Source organism: Mizuhopecten yessoensis, unplaced genomic scaffold, assembly GCF_002113885.1.
Source record: "Mizuhopecten yessoensis strain PY_sf001 unplaced genomic scaffold, ASM211388v2 scaffold7479, whole genome shotgun sequence".
Lineage (NCBI taxonomy): Eukaryota > Metazoa > Mollusca > Bivalvia > Pectinida > Pectinidae > Mizuhopecten > Mizuhopecten yessoensis.
In genome coordinates this window covers 374,926-392,034 of record NW_018407068.1, presented here as the reverse complement: position 1 = coordinate 392,034, position 17,109 = coordinate 374,926, and the positions used below count along the sequence as shown (strand labels likewise).

Genomic DNA, 17,109 nt, shown 5'->3' with positions numbered 1-17,109 from the left:
TGCTGAGTATAAAGAGATGATTGCACATATGCTTCCAGGTTGGCCTTGGGGACTGCCCCACCCTTGGAGACTTAACCCCTGGGTCATAACTTTGAAATGGTTAATATCCCCACCCCAAAACTATATATACAATTGTTGGGCATAAAGAGACGAATGCAGTCATGACATTAGAATTGATCCCAGGGTCTGCCCCACCCTTGCAGACTTGGCCCCTGGGTCATAACTTTGAAACGGTTGAGATCCCCACCCCAAAACTATATATACAAATTTTTGGCAAAAAGAGACAAATGCAGTCACGATATCAGATTCTGAGTTTCTGAGTCAAAGCTTGGAAACAGTTGAGATTCCCACCCCATAACCATACATAAAATTGCTGGGCATGAAAAATCTAATATAGCTATGCTACAAGGATTGGCCTTGGGGTCTGGCATATTCCCTTGATCTCATTTGGAGAATAGTTTGCCATGATTGCTTAGGTATCCAGGTGAGCGATACAGGCCCTCTGGGCCTCTTGTTTTGGTTCCTGCCCATCTTTAGTCTAACTGCGGCAAAGTTCAAATGTTTTATGTCAATGTTGTATTTTTGTCATGCAACACACAAAATGTAATAAATGTAATTACATGACCATGTTGAATGGTTCAACTATTAGTAAGTCGTTCTGATAGATCTTAGTACCCATGGTGTTGGAAATTGATCAGTATAGGACCTATGTAGTTCCTCTTATATTTGTAATTGATGAATACAGGGCCTATATATCTTTTGTATTTGTGTTTGATTAGTACAGGTCATTTATGTATTATTTCATCTTATATTTGTAATTAATGAGTACAGGTTCTAGGTATCTCTGGTATTTGTAATTAATGAGTACAGGGCCCAGGTATCTCTGGTATTTGTAATTAATGAGTACAGGGCCCAGGTATCTCTGGTATTTGTAATTAATGAGTACAGGGCCCAGGTATCTCTGGTATTTGTAATTAATGAGAACAGGGCCCAGGTATCTCTGTTATTTGTAATTAATGAGTACAGGGCCCAGGTAGCTCTGGTATTTGTAATTAATGAGTACAGGGCCCAGGTATCTCTGGTATTTGTAATTAATGAGTACAGGGCCCAGGTATCTCTGGTATTTGTAATTAATGAGTACAGGGCCCAGGTATCTCTGGTATTTGTAATTAATGAGTACAGGGCCCAGGTATCTCTGGTATTTGTAATTAATGAGTACAGGGCCTAGGTATTCTGGTATTTGTAATTGATGAGTACAGGGTCCAGGTATCTCTGGTATTTGTAATTAATGAGTACAGGTTCTAGGTATCTCTGATATTTGTAATTAATGAGTACAGGTTCTAAGTATCTCTGGTATTTGTAATTAATGAGTACAGGGTCTAGGTATCTCTGGTATTTGTAATTGATGAGTACAGGGCCCAGGTATCTCTGGTATTTGTTATTGATGAGTACAGGACCTAGGTATCTCTGGTATTTGTAATTGATGAGTACAGGGCCTAGGTACCTCTGGTATTTGTAATTGATGAGTACAGGGCCCAGGTATCTTTTATATTGGTAATTGGTGTGTTCATAGGGCCTCTGTGTCTCTGGTATTTAATGTGCACATGTAATATGTACCTCTTCCTTAACCTTTTCACCCCTATGTAACTTTAGTAAACTCTACCATGCATTGATCTGGATAAGTCCATTATGGTCTACAGTGGTGAAAGGGTTAAATAATATGTAAATTCAGACCTTTTGTATTTCTTGCATTTGTAGTTAATTACTATGTGCTTTTGTACGTCTTACATTTGGTAATGTTATAACAATAACCCAGACACACCCTATCTGATTTGATAATTGGTATCACCTGTTTCTTGACTGGTACATGTCTTTTAGACCTCTTCCTGTTGAAATTGACACTGACATGAGCTTGTCCCAAGCTTCAGTTGTATGATCGAGGTGTTATGACCGAGGTGGTATGACCGAGGTGTTATGACCGAGGTGTTATCAATAAGAGACATGTGTACTCTAAACTCTGTCAGAGAATTCATTTGTATCAAGAATGAATTTTGCACTTCTAAATAGTTCATTGGTCTGTGCCTTTATTTACACCTAATCATGTAATGGACTGACACAATGAGGTGTTAGGATCTGTGTATTTATACATGTACAAGCCTCTTTCTGAATCTCGTGAATGGATCGTTCCTGTCAATAGTACAGATTCAGGTTAAGCACAGTTGATATGAGTATGAAGGATATTGATTTTATAATGTAACATGCAGCTCTAAGTCTGTCAACCAACACATATCCGGATCCTGATTTTCATAATGGAATGACCAAAAGCCTTGTGTGTCTGAACCAAATGGGACAATCCATATTGATCAAAATAGGTAAAGCAAGTTGTAGAAGTGCTTCTGCACTTTAGCAGAGATGTTTAAGGGTTCTTAGAGAGAGGAAATATACAGAGAGTACACCAGGCAAGTGTAAAGTGCAGCACACACTGGAGTAGTTATGTAACGGGGGCTGTGCCTCACTATCAAACTGTGTCGTCACTGCAGGGTCAAACCATGTTAGTCGTCACTACAGGGACACCCTCTATCTGGTGGAACGGTCACTAGCACCCAAATTACACACATCTAGAAATAGCACACTGTCTTATTTTTAGAATTTTATTCCGAGTATTGCAGTGACACTCATCTCCCTAGCTACCATTGTGTGCCTTATTGAAGAATTTCATGGCATTATTATGACTTTTGTTGAACATAAAACACCGAGTTCCTGTATGTAGATGTTGCACAGGGGGCATCTTAAATGTGGCCTTGGTTCTACAAGTATAGCTCACACTGCTGTAGTGATGGAAACAGATTGTACATAACGACAATGTGAACGAAAACAAAATTGATTAGAAAGTTTAATTCTAAAAACTGATAAAGTGTTAGAATAATATCTTGTAGCTTATGAAGTTACATGCAGTTTATATACCGGTAAGTGTATTATTTACATACAGGTATTGAGTATAAATGCATCAATCATAATTGATATCAGTTATAAATGTATCAATCATAGATAGCTATCTGGTTTTATCAATTATAGATATGTATTAAGTGTCCATCATATGTAGGCTTAGTAGAATATAGTATCCCCCTGATTATCTGGATAATGATTGACTCTGGAAAGGATATATCCACACTTTTCCCAGTGTGAGATTAATAGAATATTTTATCCCCTTCGGGGTGAGGTGATGTGGGTATCTCAACAGGGAGGATTCTTAAATGTCCAGCTAAAGGCTTTCAAGTTGCCAAACACGAGGCTTGCCAACTGTCTGGCAACATCAGAATCTTTTCCTTGTTCACCCTGTTTACCATGATATAAATATGTAATGTAGACATTACCAACTCATCGCATTGTTGGAATGACTCTGTACGATTGACGGGGGATCCCCTTATATCTTCCCTAGGGTGAGACAAGTAGATTGTTTCCCCACATTTGGGGTATGAAGGAACAATCTCCAACATAAGTGTAAGATTCTAAAATGTCTAGCCTGAGGCTCTGCAGAGTGCAAGCCATTGAAGAATATTACCCTGAGGGTTGAGAATTTTAGGGCCATGAATTAGAGATGTGGCTGCCCTTTATAACTCATAGTGTCCGTCTTTCTGTCCATTCCTCCACATTTTTGTTTCTGGAGATTATCTCAGAATCCAAAGGACCAATCTTTTTGAAACTAGACATGTTAATACACTGTGTTATGTAGATGTGTAATGGGGGTTTAAACAGTTTCTAAGGTCAAGATCACTGTTAGGAAAAATAAGCACATGGCCAGGAGCATGCTGACACCTCAGTGATCTTGTTTTGTCTTACTCCCAAAATGGAAAATAATTATTTCACTCCCACCTCAAAATACGAGTGGTGATTTCATGAAACACAAACGTTAATTGCACATTTCCCAGAAAGAAAGAAAAATAACCTTCTATGATCATCTATTGTTGACATGACCTCATACAGTTGTTATGACTTGAGACAGAAAAGTCTTTCCCTGATCAGAAGTTTGGCTATTTCATCACTGACAAATTGGTTGGTTGGTTGGTTGGGGGAGAGATATCTCGCACTAGAAAGAGTGTATAGATACACGTCCTGTCCATGGTAAGGTAGATCGTTGTGTCACACTAGGGTTGAAATGAAGGTATACTCTAGTTATAGCCATAGTAGGATGTCAACAATGCATTTAAGGTTTACTGTACCACCGCCAAAAATCTGTAACTAAGCATTGTAAATTGTTGTTTCTGGCATGATTATAGCTATAATAAATCATTTCTTAAAAGAAAACCATACCTTCAGGGACTTGGGGAAAAAAAGCTATGAAACAAAATATAAATCTACAACTGTGCTGTAAATGTAAAACTTCAGCAGGGCTAGATGGGGATTGAAACGTCTGACTTAGATTGTGAACCTGTCACTCTTACCGATTCAGCTACCTGGTCAATGAAAGTGTCCTTGATGTATTAATACTATATTAAAGGGAGGTTACTCTATATACAAAAAAACATAGTGCAGTGAGACAGGTATCCTTAATATCAAGTCGGTAATAAAATGCATTGAGATTACATCAACAATACCTGAATGGCAAGACCCAATAAGTGAATAGAAAAAGAATCATCCCCCCCNAACTTCCACGTGTACCTCTTTATTAACATATATAAGACCTAAAATAAGTATGTGATCTTGTTCTTTACAGATAGATAAAATACAGATTACGCATAATATGTTGTTCTTTATGCCTGGCAGTTTATCCACAGAATATTATGTTCTATATACAGAGACATTTTTTACCTCGTTCATCATAATTCATGTGATATACAGTGGAAGTCATTAAAAACAGGCCTACTGTATATATTATTGGAAATTATGTAAATATTATCCCCAGGCTTCCTTGGTAATCCTGTCTTGCTTTTCCTCAGTATACAGTGGCTCTGTCATCCTCTTAAGTGACAGCTTCATTAAATGTTCTTTGTAGGGTGTATACGTAGGACCAGTTCATTTTTCTGGTTAAGTGCATTGGAACATGTACATGTAGCCTAACACCCCTTCAGGTAGGGTATTTACCATCTCCCTCCTGGGCTAGGCCACTAAGTGACCCTAGGTGTGTGAAGGCTATTGATTAGATCTGATTCTCAGCTTGTCCTCAAAGCTATCATTAGACTCTGCTAACATCCTAGATTGAACTGACAGCACAATTACCACTGACGTACAAAATCTGTCTGGCTGTTGGTGTCTTCTTTTACATTTCCTGGGTCACTGATACATTTTCCTTGAAATAATTCTGGGTCGATATTTTGTGATATGTTAACAAAATTACTGCCTTGGAAGTTGATATTATATTGTAGTTACATGCAAAATACTGCTATGGTGTTGCGTTTATGTTGTACTACTATGATGCTGTTTTGTATATCACGTATTGAATGTTTCATTCAGTAACTTTTATATTTCCCTGGTGAAACCGTACATCTAAGATATAATCGCTGGTGCTGTGTTTTAGGTAACATTCTATATACTGCCCTTTAGTTATGTTATATTTAACTCATTCACCCCTGAAATTTCATTATGAACTATTCCAACCTTTAAACTGGAAGAGCTCAAATGTGTCTTCAGGGGTGAATGAGTTAATATACTTCCCTATAATTATAAGTGCTGGTGCTATGTTGTATATTACATTAAATATACTGAACATTTAATTTATTTTCCTGACTCCTGGTGCTGTGATGTATGTTATATTCAATGTACTGCCCTGGTGCTATGTTGCATGTTAATTTCAATATACTGCCCTGCCATTGTGTTGTTTCTTATATTTTTATATACCGTCATGTGATGTAAAAAAAGGCTATTCCTTTAATATTCTTCCCTGGTGTTATGTTGTATGTAACATTCAATGAACTGCCCTGGTTCTGTGTTTTATGTTTCGTTCAATGTACTGCCCTGGTGCTATTTTGCATGTTAATTTCAATATACTCCCCTGCCATTGTGTTGTTTCTTATATTTTTATATGCCGTCATGTGATGTAAAAAAAGGCTATTCCTAAAATATTCTTCCCTGGTGTTATGTTGTATGTAACATTCAATGAACTGCCCTGGTGCTGTGTTGTATGTTACATTCAATGTACTGCCCTGGTGCTGTGTTTTATGTTACATTCTATGTACTGCCCTGGCGCTGTGTTGTATGTTACATTCAATGTACTTCCCTGGTGCTGTGTTGTATGTTACATTCATTGTACTGCCTTGGTGCTGTGTTTACATTCAATGTACTGCCCGGGTGCTGTGTTTTATGTTACATTCAATGTACTGACCTGGTGCTGTGTTGTATGTTTCATTCAATGTACTGCCCTGGTGCTCTGTTGTATGTTACATTCATTGTACTGCCTTGGTGCTGTGTTTACATTCAATGTACTGCCCTGTTGCTGTTTTTTATGTTACATTCAATGTACTGACCTGGTGCTGTGTTGTATGTGACATTCTAGGTACTGCCCTGGTGCTGTGTTATATGTTACATTCTATGTACTGCCCTGGGGCTGTGTTGTATGATTTATATTGATACACTGACCTCTGGTTGTGTTGTAGGTTACATTCGGTCTGTCACTGGTTCTGTGTGTTATTATTTATATTGATACACTGCCCTCTGGTTGTGTTGTAGCTTACATTCAGTCTGTCACTGGTTCTGTGTGTTATTATTTATATTGATACACTGCCCTCTGGTTGTGTTGTAGCTTACATTCAGTCTGTCACTGGGTCTGTGTGTTATGATTTATATTGATACACTGCCCTCTGGTTGTGTTGGAGGTTACATTCAGTCTGTCACTGGGTCTGTGTGTTATGATTTATATTGATACACTTCCCTCTGGTTGTGTTGTAGGTTACAGGCAGTCTGTCACTGGTTCTGTGTGTTATTATTTATATTGATACACTGCCCTCTGGTTGTGTTGTAGCTTACATTCAGTCTGTCACTGGTTATGTGTGTTATGATTTATATTGATACACTTCCCTCTGGTTGTGTTGTAGGTTACATTCAGTCTGTCACTGGTTCTGTGTGTTATGATTTATATTGATACACTGCCCTCTGGTTGTGTTGTAGGTTACATTCAGTCTGTCACTGGTTCTGTGTTTTGAGCTATAGCTAGGTCACTGTTAATATACAGCTCAGTGTATAAAGAGATCCTGTTTGATCTATCACAATGAAAATGTAAATCATCTCTGTAATTGTCTTCTAGCATAGAAACAATATTGATTTTATCAACAAGAAAGAGTTAAGTATTGATTGTGTACGATACAGCCATGTTTTCCTGGATCCAGATATGTGCTTCATACAATGTATATATACAATATATCAATAAAGAGTAGGGACTGTTTTTGTTTTCAGATTAGATTATATTTGATGATGTTAAGGCCTAGAAATAAAATAGCATAAGCTTTGTTCTTACATATTGATTCTGTTTACACAAAAAAAAAAAGCCTTTTTCTAGTAAACTGTGAAAGGCGGTTGTTTCAACACAACATACAACAATCAGACCTCATTATTATACTTGTGATATGTTTTACCAGTGTGGTAATGGAAGTGACATGTGTTTTCATGTGACATAAGACATGACATCATCAGACCATTACCAGGAGGAGTGTAAGTCTCCCCCATGCCTGCATCCCTATCACCAGACCAGTGTGTATATTGTGGTCGTCTGCTGTGTCCATTTCTAAAGTACAGACCCAGACAAAGTCATATGGCAGTATTGAGTGGGTATTGAGGGGTGGGGGAAAGATAGAATAGAAGTACAGGGTTAGAGTGTTCCCAGTAAGTGGCTCAGTGTGCCAGATCCCAGACCTTGGGACTGTAAGTGGACAGTTGAGCTGTACCCTAGGAGAGACTGCCTGTACTTTTCTCTGCACTGTTCCGCTAACAGTACACACCAACCCTGCCTGTGCAGTTCCATTGTACTTTAGAGCACATGGACCAGTCCTATATAGGGAGGACAGGGTCTCACCCAAATGTACTCTTCCAGTTTCAATAGGCAGCAGGCCAACTTAAGGTCAGATTCAGTATCAACCCCAGATCAGTGGGCCATAACCCCTAGCTGAACTTTCTACACTGGAAATCAAATTGTTTACAAAATTTGTCAGTGTGTTGATGTTTTTCTGCTGATTGTTTACATGGAAGGTGGTTCATAGGGTGGTATGGACAAACATGTAAACAGGGTGTTTGGTTGATTGTGGAGAGGTCAGAAGGAGAGGCTAGTGGTCTACTGCACTTCAACTGACCACTCCAGCCATTATATCAGATCAATATATATACTGATCTGATATATCACAGCCCTACAACCATCTCCACATAAAACATCATAATCAAATAGCCAACTAGAAGGAGATTATTATTATTGTATAGAGAGTTTCAGTCTTGAAAGGTGGGCTGGAGTGCAAGTCTGAGGATATAGGTAGAAGTAGGGGTCATCATGAAGGGGTCAGATTCAGAGTTCAGCCTCGATTCCATATGGGGGTATATAGAGACATCTTTTCAACTGCTTGATGTACTTACCTGTTCAATGAACCAGTATTTATCTGTGGCAAATACAATGGAATAGTTTAAACATGCTCTAATTACTGACACACTGCCGTACCTGTGTATTTATTATGTGAACTCATGTGTGAGGCTTGTATAAAATCCAACACAAAATGACTGTTGGCATTGTTAATAATTCATTTGTCATTAAGTGCAAATATGGTATCTTTATGACTATCTCTTTGTTGAATTTCCATAATGAATATTGCATATGTGTTAATGAATAGGGCAGAAATGTTTTGTCACACAACACGGTACTCAGAGTAATTAGTGACATCACCAGCATTGTGTAAGGCAGTAGATTGACTCTACAACAGGAGAAGTCATCTGTACTGGTATTATCAGCCAACAATTTGTCAAGTGTAAAAGTACAGGCTCTGCCCTGGGGCTGTTTGATAAGGCTATAATGATAATGCACACTTCTAAATGTTCGAGGCTCTATGGTGTACTTTATAAATCGCCCTCAGCTGTTTGTTCCCATTCTCTAGCCAGTGAAAACTCTGTATGGAATCACAACGACTTATCTTATGTACTTTAATAATAATTTATCACCAATAAAATGATCCCTTTGATAATGTACTTTGTCTAAATCCTATGTTCCCTCAGGCGTCCTAATGGACTCAACATTCTTTGGAAATGGGTTGGGCTATAATTGTTTTCTAGGGTAAAGTTCTCACAGAGACATGTAGGGCATGGGAATTTTATGTGATTATTTAGTCTGTGTTGGCCCACTATCCTGGCACAAAGTATGAGGAAGCATCTCTAACAGTGGTTATAGTATCATCTCTACCAATGTTTTCAGGGATTCAATAAGATATCTCTCGGTAGACATCTATGTACCAAAGCCAAAGTTACCCGATACAGCAGGAACTTGTTGGTCAAGTCATACTTTATTCGTCTAACTTTGGATGGAAAATCTGTTTAGAATTGGCTTTTTCTGAGGTGTCTTGACAAGTGTCTGTTATATATATATACATAGAGCTATGTAATAAAATTGGCCTTTATGACAGGTTCTTGCATAATACAGGTGAACTTTCTTATTGAAACATAACTAAGAGATAATAACACATATTAAAATTGACCCTTATTGACAGGTGTCTCTGATATAGGGGTTTGTATGTCAGTTGTCCTTTATAGACAAATGGCTATGATAATTTTCAAATTGTGAAGACACAAGGTTCACCTTTACAATTAAAAAAATTAACTAACGAGAGTTTGATAAATTTGATAATCAACCAGCAAGCGCTTTAATTGGGACCCTTTTCTCCAGTAACATTCTGACATTATATCTAGAAAACTATATGTTACCCTCGGGAATACATTATTCCTGTTTCCGATTGGGGAAACAATTGCCATGAAATATGACGTCACAATGGAAGATGACGTCACAATGGAAGATGACATTGCAAAGCATTGATACTAGACGTTGGCTCAAAGAAATAATGTCCAGATTGTTACCCACTAGGGGTAACCAAAAATGTTTACCAATTCCGAGCGAGTTTATCAAATAACTCTGGAGTGAGGAAACCTATAGCAGTAGTGAGAGATAAAGATGTCCTTAATTGACAGGTGTCTGTTACATGAACAGGATATCAATATCCATTAAATAAGACATGATTTTTTTTACAGTGAAACACATTTTGTTTTATATTTATTTTTTGTCATTTAAGAATGTGTTTGGGCTGCGGTTTGATGATCCTACTTGGAAGAACCATATGAACTCTCTGAAGCCCCTGGTTAGTATGGTTGATTGTGTGGATGTGCATGCCTATAACTTGTGTTATATATGTCAGTAACAAAACTCACTATTAATGTTGTTATATCTGTCAGTAACACAACCCTCCCTATAGCTGGTGTTATATCGGTCAGTAACACAACCCTCCCTATTACTGGTGTTATATCTGTCAGTAACACAACCCTCCCTATAGCTGGTGTTATATCGGTCAGTAACACAACCCTCCCTATTACTGGTGTTATATCTGTCAGTAACCCAACCCTCCCTATAGCTGGTGTTATATCTGTCAGTAACACAACCCTCCCTATAACTAGTGTTATATCTGTCAGTAACAAAACTCACTATTACTGCTGTTATATCTGTCAGTAACACAACCCTCCCTAAAACTGGTGTTATATCTGTCAGTAACACAACCCTCCCTATTACTGCTGTTATATCTGTCAGTAACACAACCCTCCCTAGTGTTATATTTGTCAGTAACACAACCCTCCCTATAACTGCTGTTATATCTGTCAGTATCACAACTCTCCCTATAACTGGTGTTATATTTGTCAGTAACACAACCCTCCCTATTACTTGCTTTATATCTGTCAGTATCACAACCCTCCCTATAACTGCTGTTATATTTGTCAGTAACACAACCTTCCCTATAACTGCTGTTATATCTGTCAGTAACACACCCCTCCCTATAACTGCTGTTATATTTGTCAGTAACACAACCTTCCCTATAACTGCTGTTATATCTGTCTGTATCACAACCCTCCCTATAACTGCTGTTATATCTATCAGTAACACAACCCTCCCTATAACTACTGTTATATCTGTCAGTAACACAAATCTCTCTATTACTTGTGTTATATCTGTCAGTAACACACCCCTCCCTATTACTTGTGTTATATTTGTCAGTAACACAGCCCTCCCTATTACTTGCTTTATATCTGTCAGTATCACATCCCTCCCTATAACTGGTGTTATATCTGGCAGTATCACAACTCTCCCTATAAATGGTGTTACATTTGTCAGTGACACAACCCTCCCTATTACTCGTGTTATATCTGTCAGTAACACAACTCTCCCTATAACTGGTGTTATATCTGGCAGTATCACAACTCTCCCTATAAATGGTGTTACATTTGTCAGTGACACAACCCTCCCTATTACTCGTGTTATATCTGTCAGTAACACAACCCACCCTATTACTTGTGTTATATCTGTCAGTAACCCAAACCTCCCTATAGCTGGTGTTATATCTGTCAGTAACACAGCCCTCCCTATTACTTGCTTTATATCTGTCAGTATCACAACCCTCCCTATTACGTGGGTTATATCTGTCAGTAACACAACTCTCCCTATAACTGGTGTTATATCTGTCAGTATCACACCTCTCCCTATAAATGGTGTTATATTTGTCAGTAACGCACCCCTCCCTATTACTTGTGTTATATCTGTCAGTAACACACCCCTCCCTATAACTGCTGTTATATTTGTCAGTAACACAACCCTCCCTATTACTGGCGTTATATCTGTCAGTAACACAACCCTCTCTATAACTGCTGTTATATCTGTCAGTAACACACCCCTCCCTATAACTGCTGTTATATTTGTCAGTAACACAACCTTCCCTATAACTGCTGTTATATCTGTCAGTATCACAACCCTCCCTAGAGCTGGTGTTATATCTGTCAGTATCACAACTTTCCCTATAACTGGTGTTATATTTGTCAGTATCACAACTCTCCCTATAACTGCTGTTATATCTGTCTGTATCACAACCCTCCCTATAACTGCTGTTATATTTGTCAGTAACACAACCCTCCCTATTACTTGCTTTATATCTGTCAGTATCACAACCCTCCCTATAACTAGTGTTATATCTGTCAGTTACACAACCCTCCCTATAGCTGCTGTTATATCTGTTAGTAACACAACCCTCCCTATTACTTGTGTTATATTTGTCAGTAACACAACCTTCCCTATAACTGCTGTTATATCTGTCAGTATCACAACCCTCCCTATAACTGCTGTTATATCTATCAGTAACACAACCCTCCCTATTACTTGTGTTATATTTGTCAGTAACACAACCCTCCCTATAACTGCTGTTATATCTGTCAGTAACATAACCCTCCCTATAACTGGTGTTATATCTGTCAGTATCACAACTCTCCCTATAAATGGTGTTATATTTGTCAGTAACACAACCCTCCCTATTACTTGTGTTATATTTGTCAGTAACACAACCCTCCCTTTTACTGGTGTTATATCTGTCAGTATCACAACCCTCTCTATAACTGGAGTTATATCTGTCAGTATCCCAACCCTCCCTATAGCTGGTGTTATATTTTTCAGTAACACAACCCTCCCTATTACTTGTGTTATATCTGTCAGTAACCCAACCCTCCCTATAACTGCTGTTATATTTGTCAGAAACACAACCCTCCCTATAACTGGTGTTATATCTGTCAGTATCCCAACCCTCCCTATAGCTGGTGTTATATTTGTCAGTAACACAACCCCCCCTATTACTTGTATTATATCTGTCAGTAACACAGCCCTCCCTATAACTGGTGTTATATCTGTCAGTAACACAACCCTCCCTATAGCTGGTGTTATATCTGTCAGTAACACAACCCTCCCTATTACTGGTATTATATCTGTCAGTAACACAACCCTCCCTATTACTTGTGTTATATTTGTCAGTAACACAACCCTCCCTTTTACTGGTGTTATATCTGTCAGTATCACAACCCTCTCTATAACTGGTGTTATATCTGTCAGTATCCCAACCCTCCCTATAGCTGGTGTTATATTTGTCAGTAACACAACCCTCCCTATTACTTGTGTTATATCTGTCAGTAACCCAACCCTCCCTATAACTGCTGTTATATTTGTCAGAAACACAACCCTCCCTATAACTGGTGTTATATCTGTCAGTATCACAACCCTCTCTATAACTGGAGTTATATCTGTCAGTATCCCAACCCTCCCTATAGCTGGTGTTATATTTTTCAGTAACACAACCCTCCCTATTACTTGTGTTATATCTGTCAGTAACACAACCCTCCCTATTACTGGTGTTGTATGTGTCAGTAACACAACCCTCCCTATAACTGCTGTTATTTCGTCAGTAACACAACCCTCCCTATTACTATTTATTTAGCTTATTCCTCCTATTGTACAGTCCTATGTATTTCTGTCTGCTATATTGAAGTTAAGTCCATGTTAGTTTGGTATAGGTATTAAGGTTCACTGGTAATGTTGTGAGTGTGTGTTGGTGACTTAAATTAGACATGGAACATTCCAAGTGCTTGGACTACAATACACTCCCCCTACCAATATAATAGTATCCCCCAGTAAATTTGTGTATTGTACTGGTTGGAGTGGTCCATAGGGACATTCTGGGGACAGGTATATTGTTAGAGCTTGTGTTAGCATATGCTACATGTATGTATGCACTATACGAATGACAAGCGGATGTGTCAAACAAGTGTAAATCTGGTTACACATGAACTTTTGTCATAGAATTATTTACCTCCTGCTCCAGATACAGTCATTGTCAGAATGATATTTAATCTACATGTGACAAGGTCAATGACCTTAAGAACTTTAAAAAAACAATGAACGTAAAGGAAGACCTTACACAATCATCCAGTATAAATTGTAGAACCTGTGTTATAGGGTACCTATAACCTTAATAATGTACAGTATAAGTGAATGGATACACAAATAAGTTGTTTCCAGAGTTCTTGTCCAATGTATATTGTGTATTAGTCTAGAGTGGACTTGCCCATTTTCTCATAAAGCATGTATCTAGTGATTTACCCCATTTAGACTAATGGAATCTTCCCTTACTGTGCAGGTATAGCAGAGAAATCTTATCCGGAGGGGTGATATCTTCGATTGTCTAGTCCAAGGCTTACTTTTAGCTGAGATTTAGACATTAAAGAATATCACCCTGAGGGTTGAGATGTCCCTTGCATGCCCTCATAAGTGGGAATGATTCTTTCTCATCCGATTAATAGTGTATTTCAAAACAATGATATTTCCTAATTTACTCCTATTTTATCATTCAATGCCATCTAATTGTTCCTTTCAAATGTGTTATAATGTTAAATTAATGTACTGTATTAGCAACTATGATGCATATCTGCCAAAGGTTATTTCCCCTTACAAAGAAACAAGATGGTCTTTGTAGACACACCTGTGAAAGGTAGTCCCTGACATCAAGAAGTGAATTGACAGGGTTAACCCCGGTAATTCAGGAACTTTGGACTATGACCACAGTCACACACGCTTATTCATTTAGAAAACACTTTCTAGGTGGCAGAATGATTACAAAAGATAGGAAACCCAAAATGCAAGTTACTTAACACTCAAAATTTCAGATTAAAAATACTGATTTCTGAAAATAATAAAATTTGGAATTTTTTTTCCCTTAGTGATAAATATTGGAGTGTATATAGAGGTTCCCCAACAAGTGATAGTTGGTTATCATTGTGTCACCTGGCAACCTGAGGCGACATATAGGTATTACTTTGTTGGTGGCATCGTCCGAAACAAGGTTTCTGTGCGATAACTTATGTTCCCTTTGGTTGATTAAACTCAAACCTCATACAGTGCTTCCTTACTAAAAGTGCTTGCCTGTGATTGCTTTTCAGGTCTGAAGGTCAAAGGTCAAGGTCACCATTACTATAAATAGAGAATCTGTTTCCATGCGATAACTTGACATCCCTTGGGTTGATCGAAGTCATCGTTAATATAAATAGATCCTGTTTTCATCATCCCATCAGAGTTGCCTGCGCAGGCGTCTCATCCGCTTATGTGGAATTCTTGTTTTGACCTATCACGAGTTAGTTTACCAAGTGTCTTTTACATTTCAAAAATTAACTAATGAAAGTTAGATAAATGTAATAACCAGTGATCACAAGTTTTGGAACCTTGTTCTCACATAACATTACCGTGTGTATAGATTGTATGTACAGAACCATATGTTCCCCTTTTGGAATAAATTATTTCTGTTTCTAATTGGGAAAACGATTGCCATGAAATATGACATCACAATGAAAGATGATGGTGCAAAGCATTGCTACATGACATCATAATGAAAACAAAACATGTTTACCAACCCTAGCAGGTTAATACAGTGAGTTAGGGGTGAGGGAACCTACAGTGGTTGCAGGAGAAATATTCTACCATGATGTATCAGGATACAAATCCTGTGACATGTCACCAGGGACAATATAGACTGTAATTGTTTTGTATGAACAGGGCCTGAACATTCTGCTGAACACCTGTAATGCTAAGACGGTGGAGTGGTACACCCAGTTCACTGACCATGTGTCATCTGAGGCACTGGAGAACGAGGAAACAGTTGCTGTGGTTAACAGGAGGTACTGAATTATTGATAAAACATTGGTCATGTCTGGTAATACTTGTCATGTCTGGTAATACTTGTCATGTCTGGTAATATTGGTCATGTCTGGTAATACTTGTCATGTCTGGTAATATTTGTCATGTCTGGTAATACTTGTCATGTCTGGTAATATTGGTCATGTCTGGTAATATTTGTCATGTCTGGTAATACTTGTCATGTCTGGTAATACTTGTCATGTCTGGTAATATTTGTCATGTCTGGTAATACTTGTCATGTCTGGTAATATTGGTCATGTCTGGTAATATTTGTCATGTCTGGTAATACTTGTCATGTCTGGTAATATTTGTCATGTCTGGTAATACTTGTCATGTCTGGTAATATTGGTCATGTCTGGTAATATTTGTCATGTCTGGTAATACTTGTCATGTCTGGTAATATTTGTCATGTCTGGTAATACTTGTCATGTCTGGTAATATTGGTCATGTCTGGTAATATTTGTCATGTCTGGTAATACTTGTCATGTCTGGTAATATTTGTCATGTCTGGTAATATTTGTCATGTCTGGTAATACTTGTCATGTCTGGTAATATTTGTCATGTCTGGTAATACTTGTCATGTCTGGTAATATTGGTCATGTCTGGTAATATTTGTCATGTCTGGTAATACTTGTCATGTCTGGTAATATTTGTCATGTCTGGTAATACTTGTCATGTCTGGTAATATTGGTCATGTCTGGTAATATTTGTCATGTCTGGTAATACTTGTCATGTCTGGTAATATTTGTCATGTCTGGTAATACTTGTCATGTCTGGTAATATTGGTCATGTCTGGTAATATTTGTCATGTCTGGTAATACTTGTCATGTCTGGTAATATTTGTCATGTCTGGTAATACTTGTCATGTCTGGTAATATTGGTCATGTCTGGTAATATTTGTCATGTCTGGTAATACTTGTCATGTCTGGTAATATTTGTCATGTCTGGTAATTTTGGTCATGACTTGTAATATTGGTCTTGTCTAGTAATATTTGTCATGTCTGGTAATACTTGTCATGTCTGGTAATATTTGTCATGTCTGGTAATACTTGTCATGTCTGGTAATACTTGTCATGTCTGGTAATACTTGTCATGTCTGGTAATACTTGTCATGTCTGGTAATATTGGTCATGTCTGGTAATACTTGTCATGTCTGGTAATATTGGTCATGTCTGGTAATACTTGTCATGTCTGGTAATATTGGTCATGTCTGGTAATATTTGTCATGTCTGGTAATATTTGTCATGTCTGGTAATACTTGTCATGTCTGGTAATATTTGTCATGTCTGGTAATACTTGTCATGTCTGGTAATATTTGTCATGTCTGGTAATACTTGTCATGTCTGGTAATATTGGTCATGTCTGGTAATATTTGTCATGTCTGGTAATAT

The 17,109-nt window shown here is 37.9% G+C and overlaps 1 protein-coding gene across 1 annotated transcript in view; it reads left to right on the top strand.

The window, feature by feature from the left end:
• The window catches only part of LOC110453685 (transmembrane protein 94-like), a 62,199-nt gene that overhangs the window by 27,232 nt on the left and 17,858 nt on the right, over positions 1-17,109 (top strand). Inside the window, exons 12-13 of the mRNA XM_021502751.1 lie at positions 10,245-10,310; positions 15,578-15,699. Of these exons, the coding sequence (XP_021358426.1) occupies positions 10,245-10,310; positions 15,578-15,699 (188 nt within the window). The remainder of the gene's footprint in view (positions 1-10,244; positions 10,311-15,577; positions 15,700-17,109) is intronic.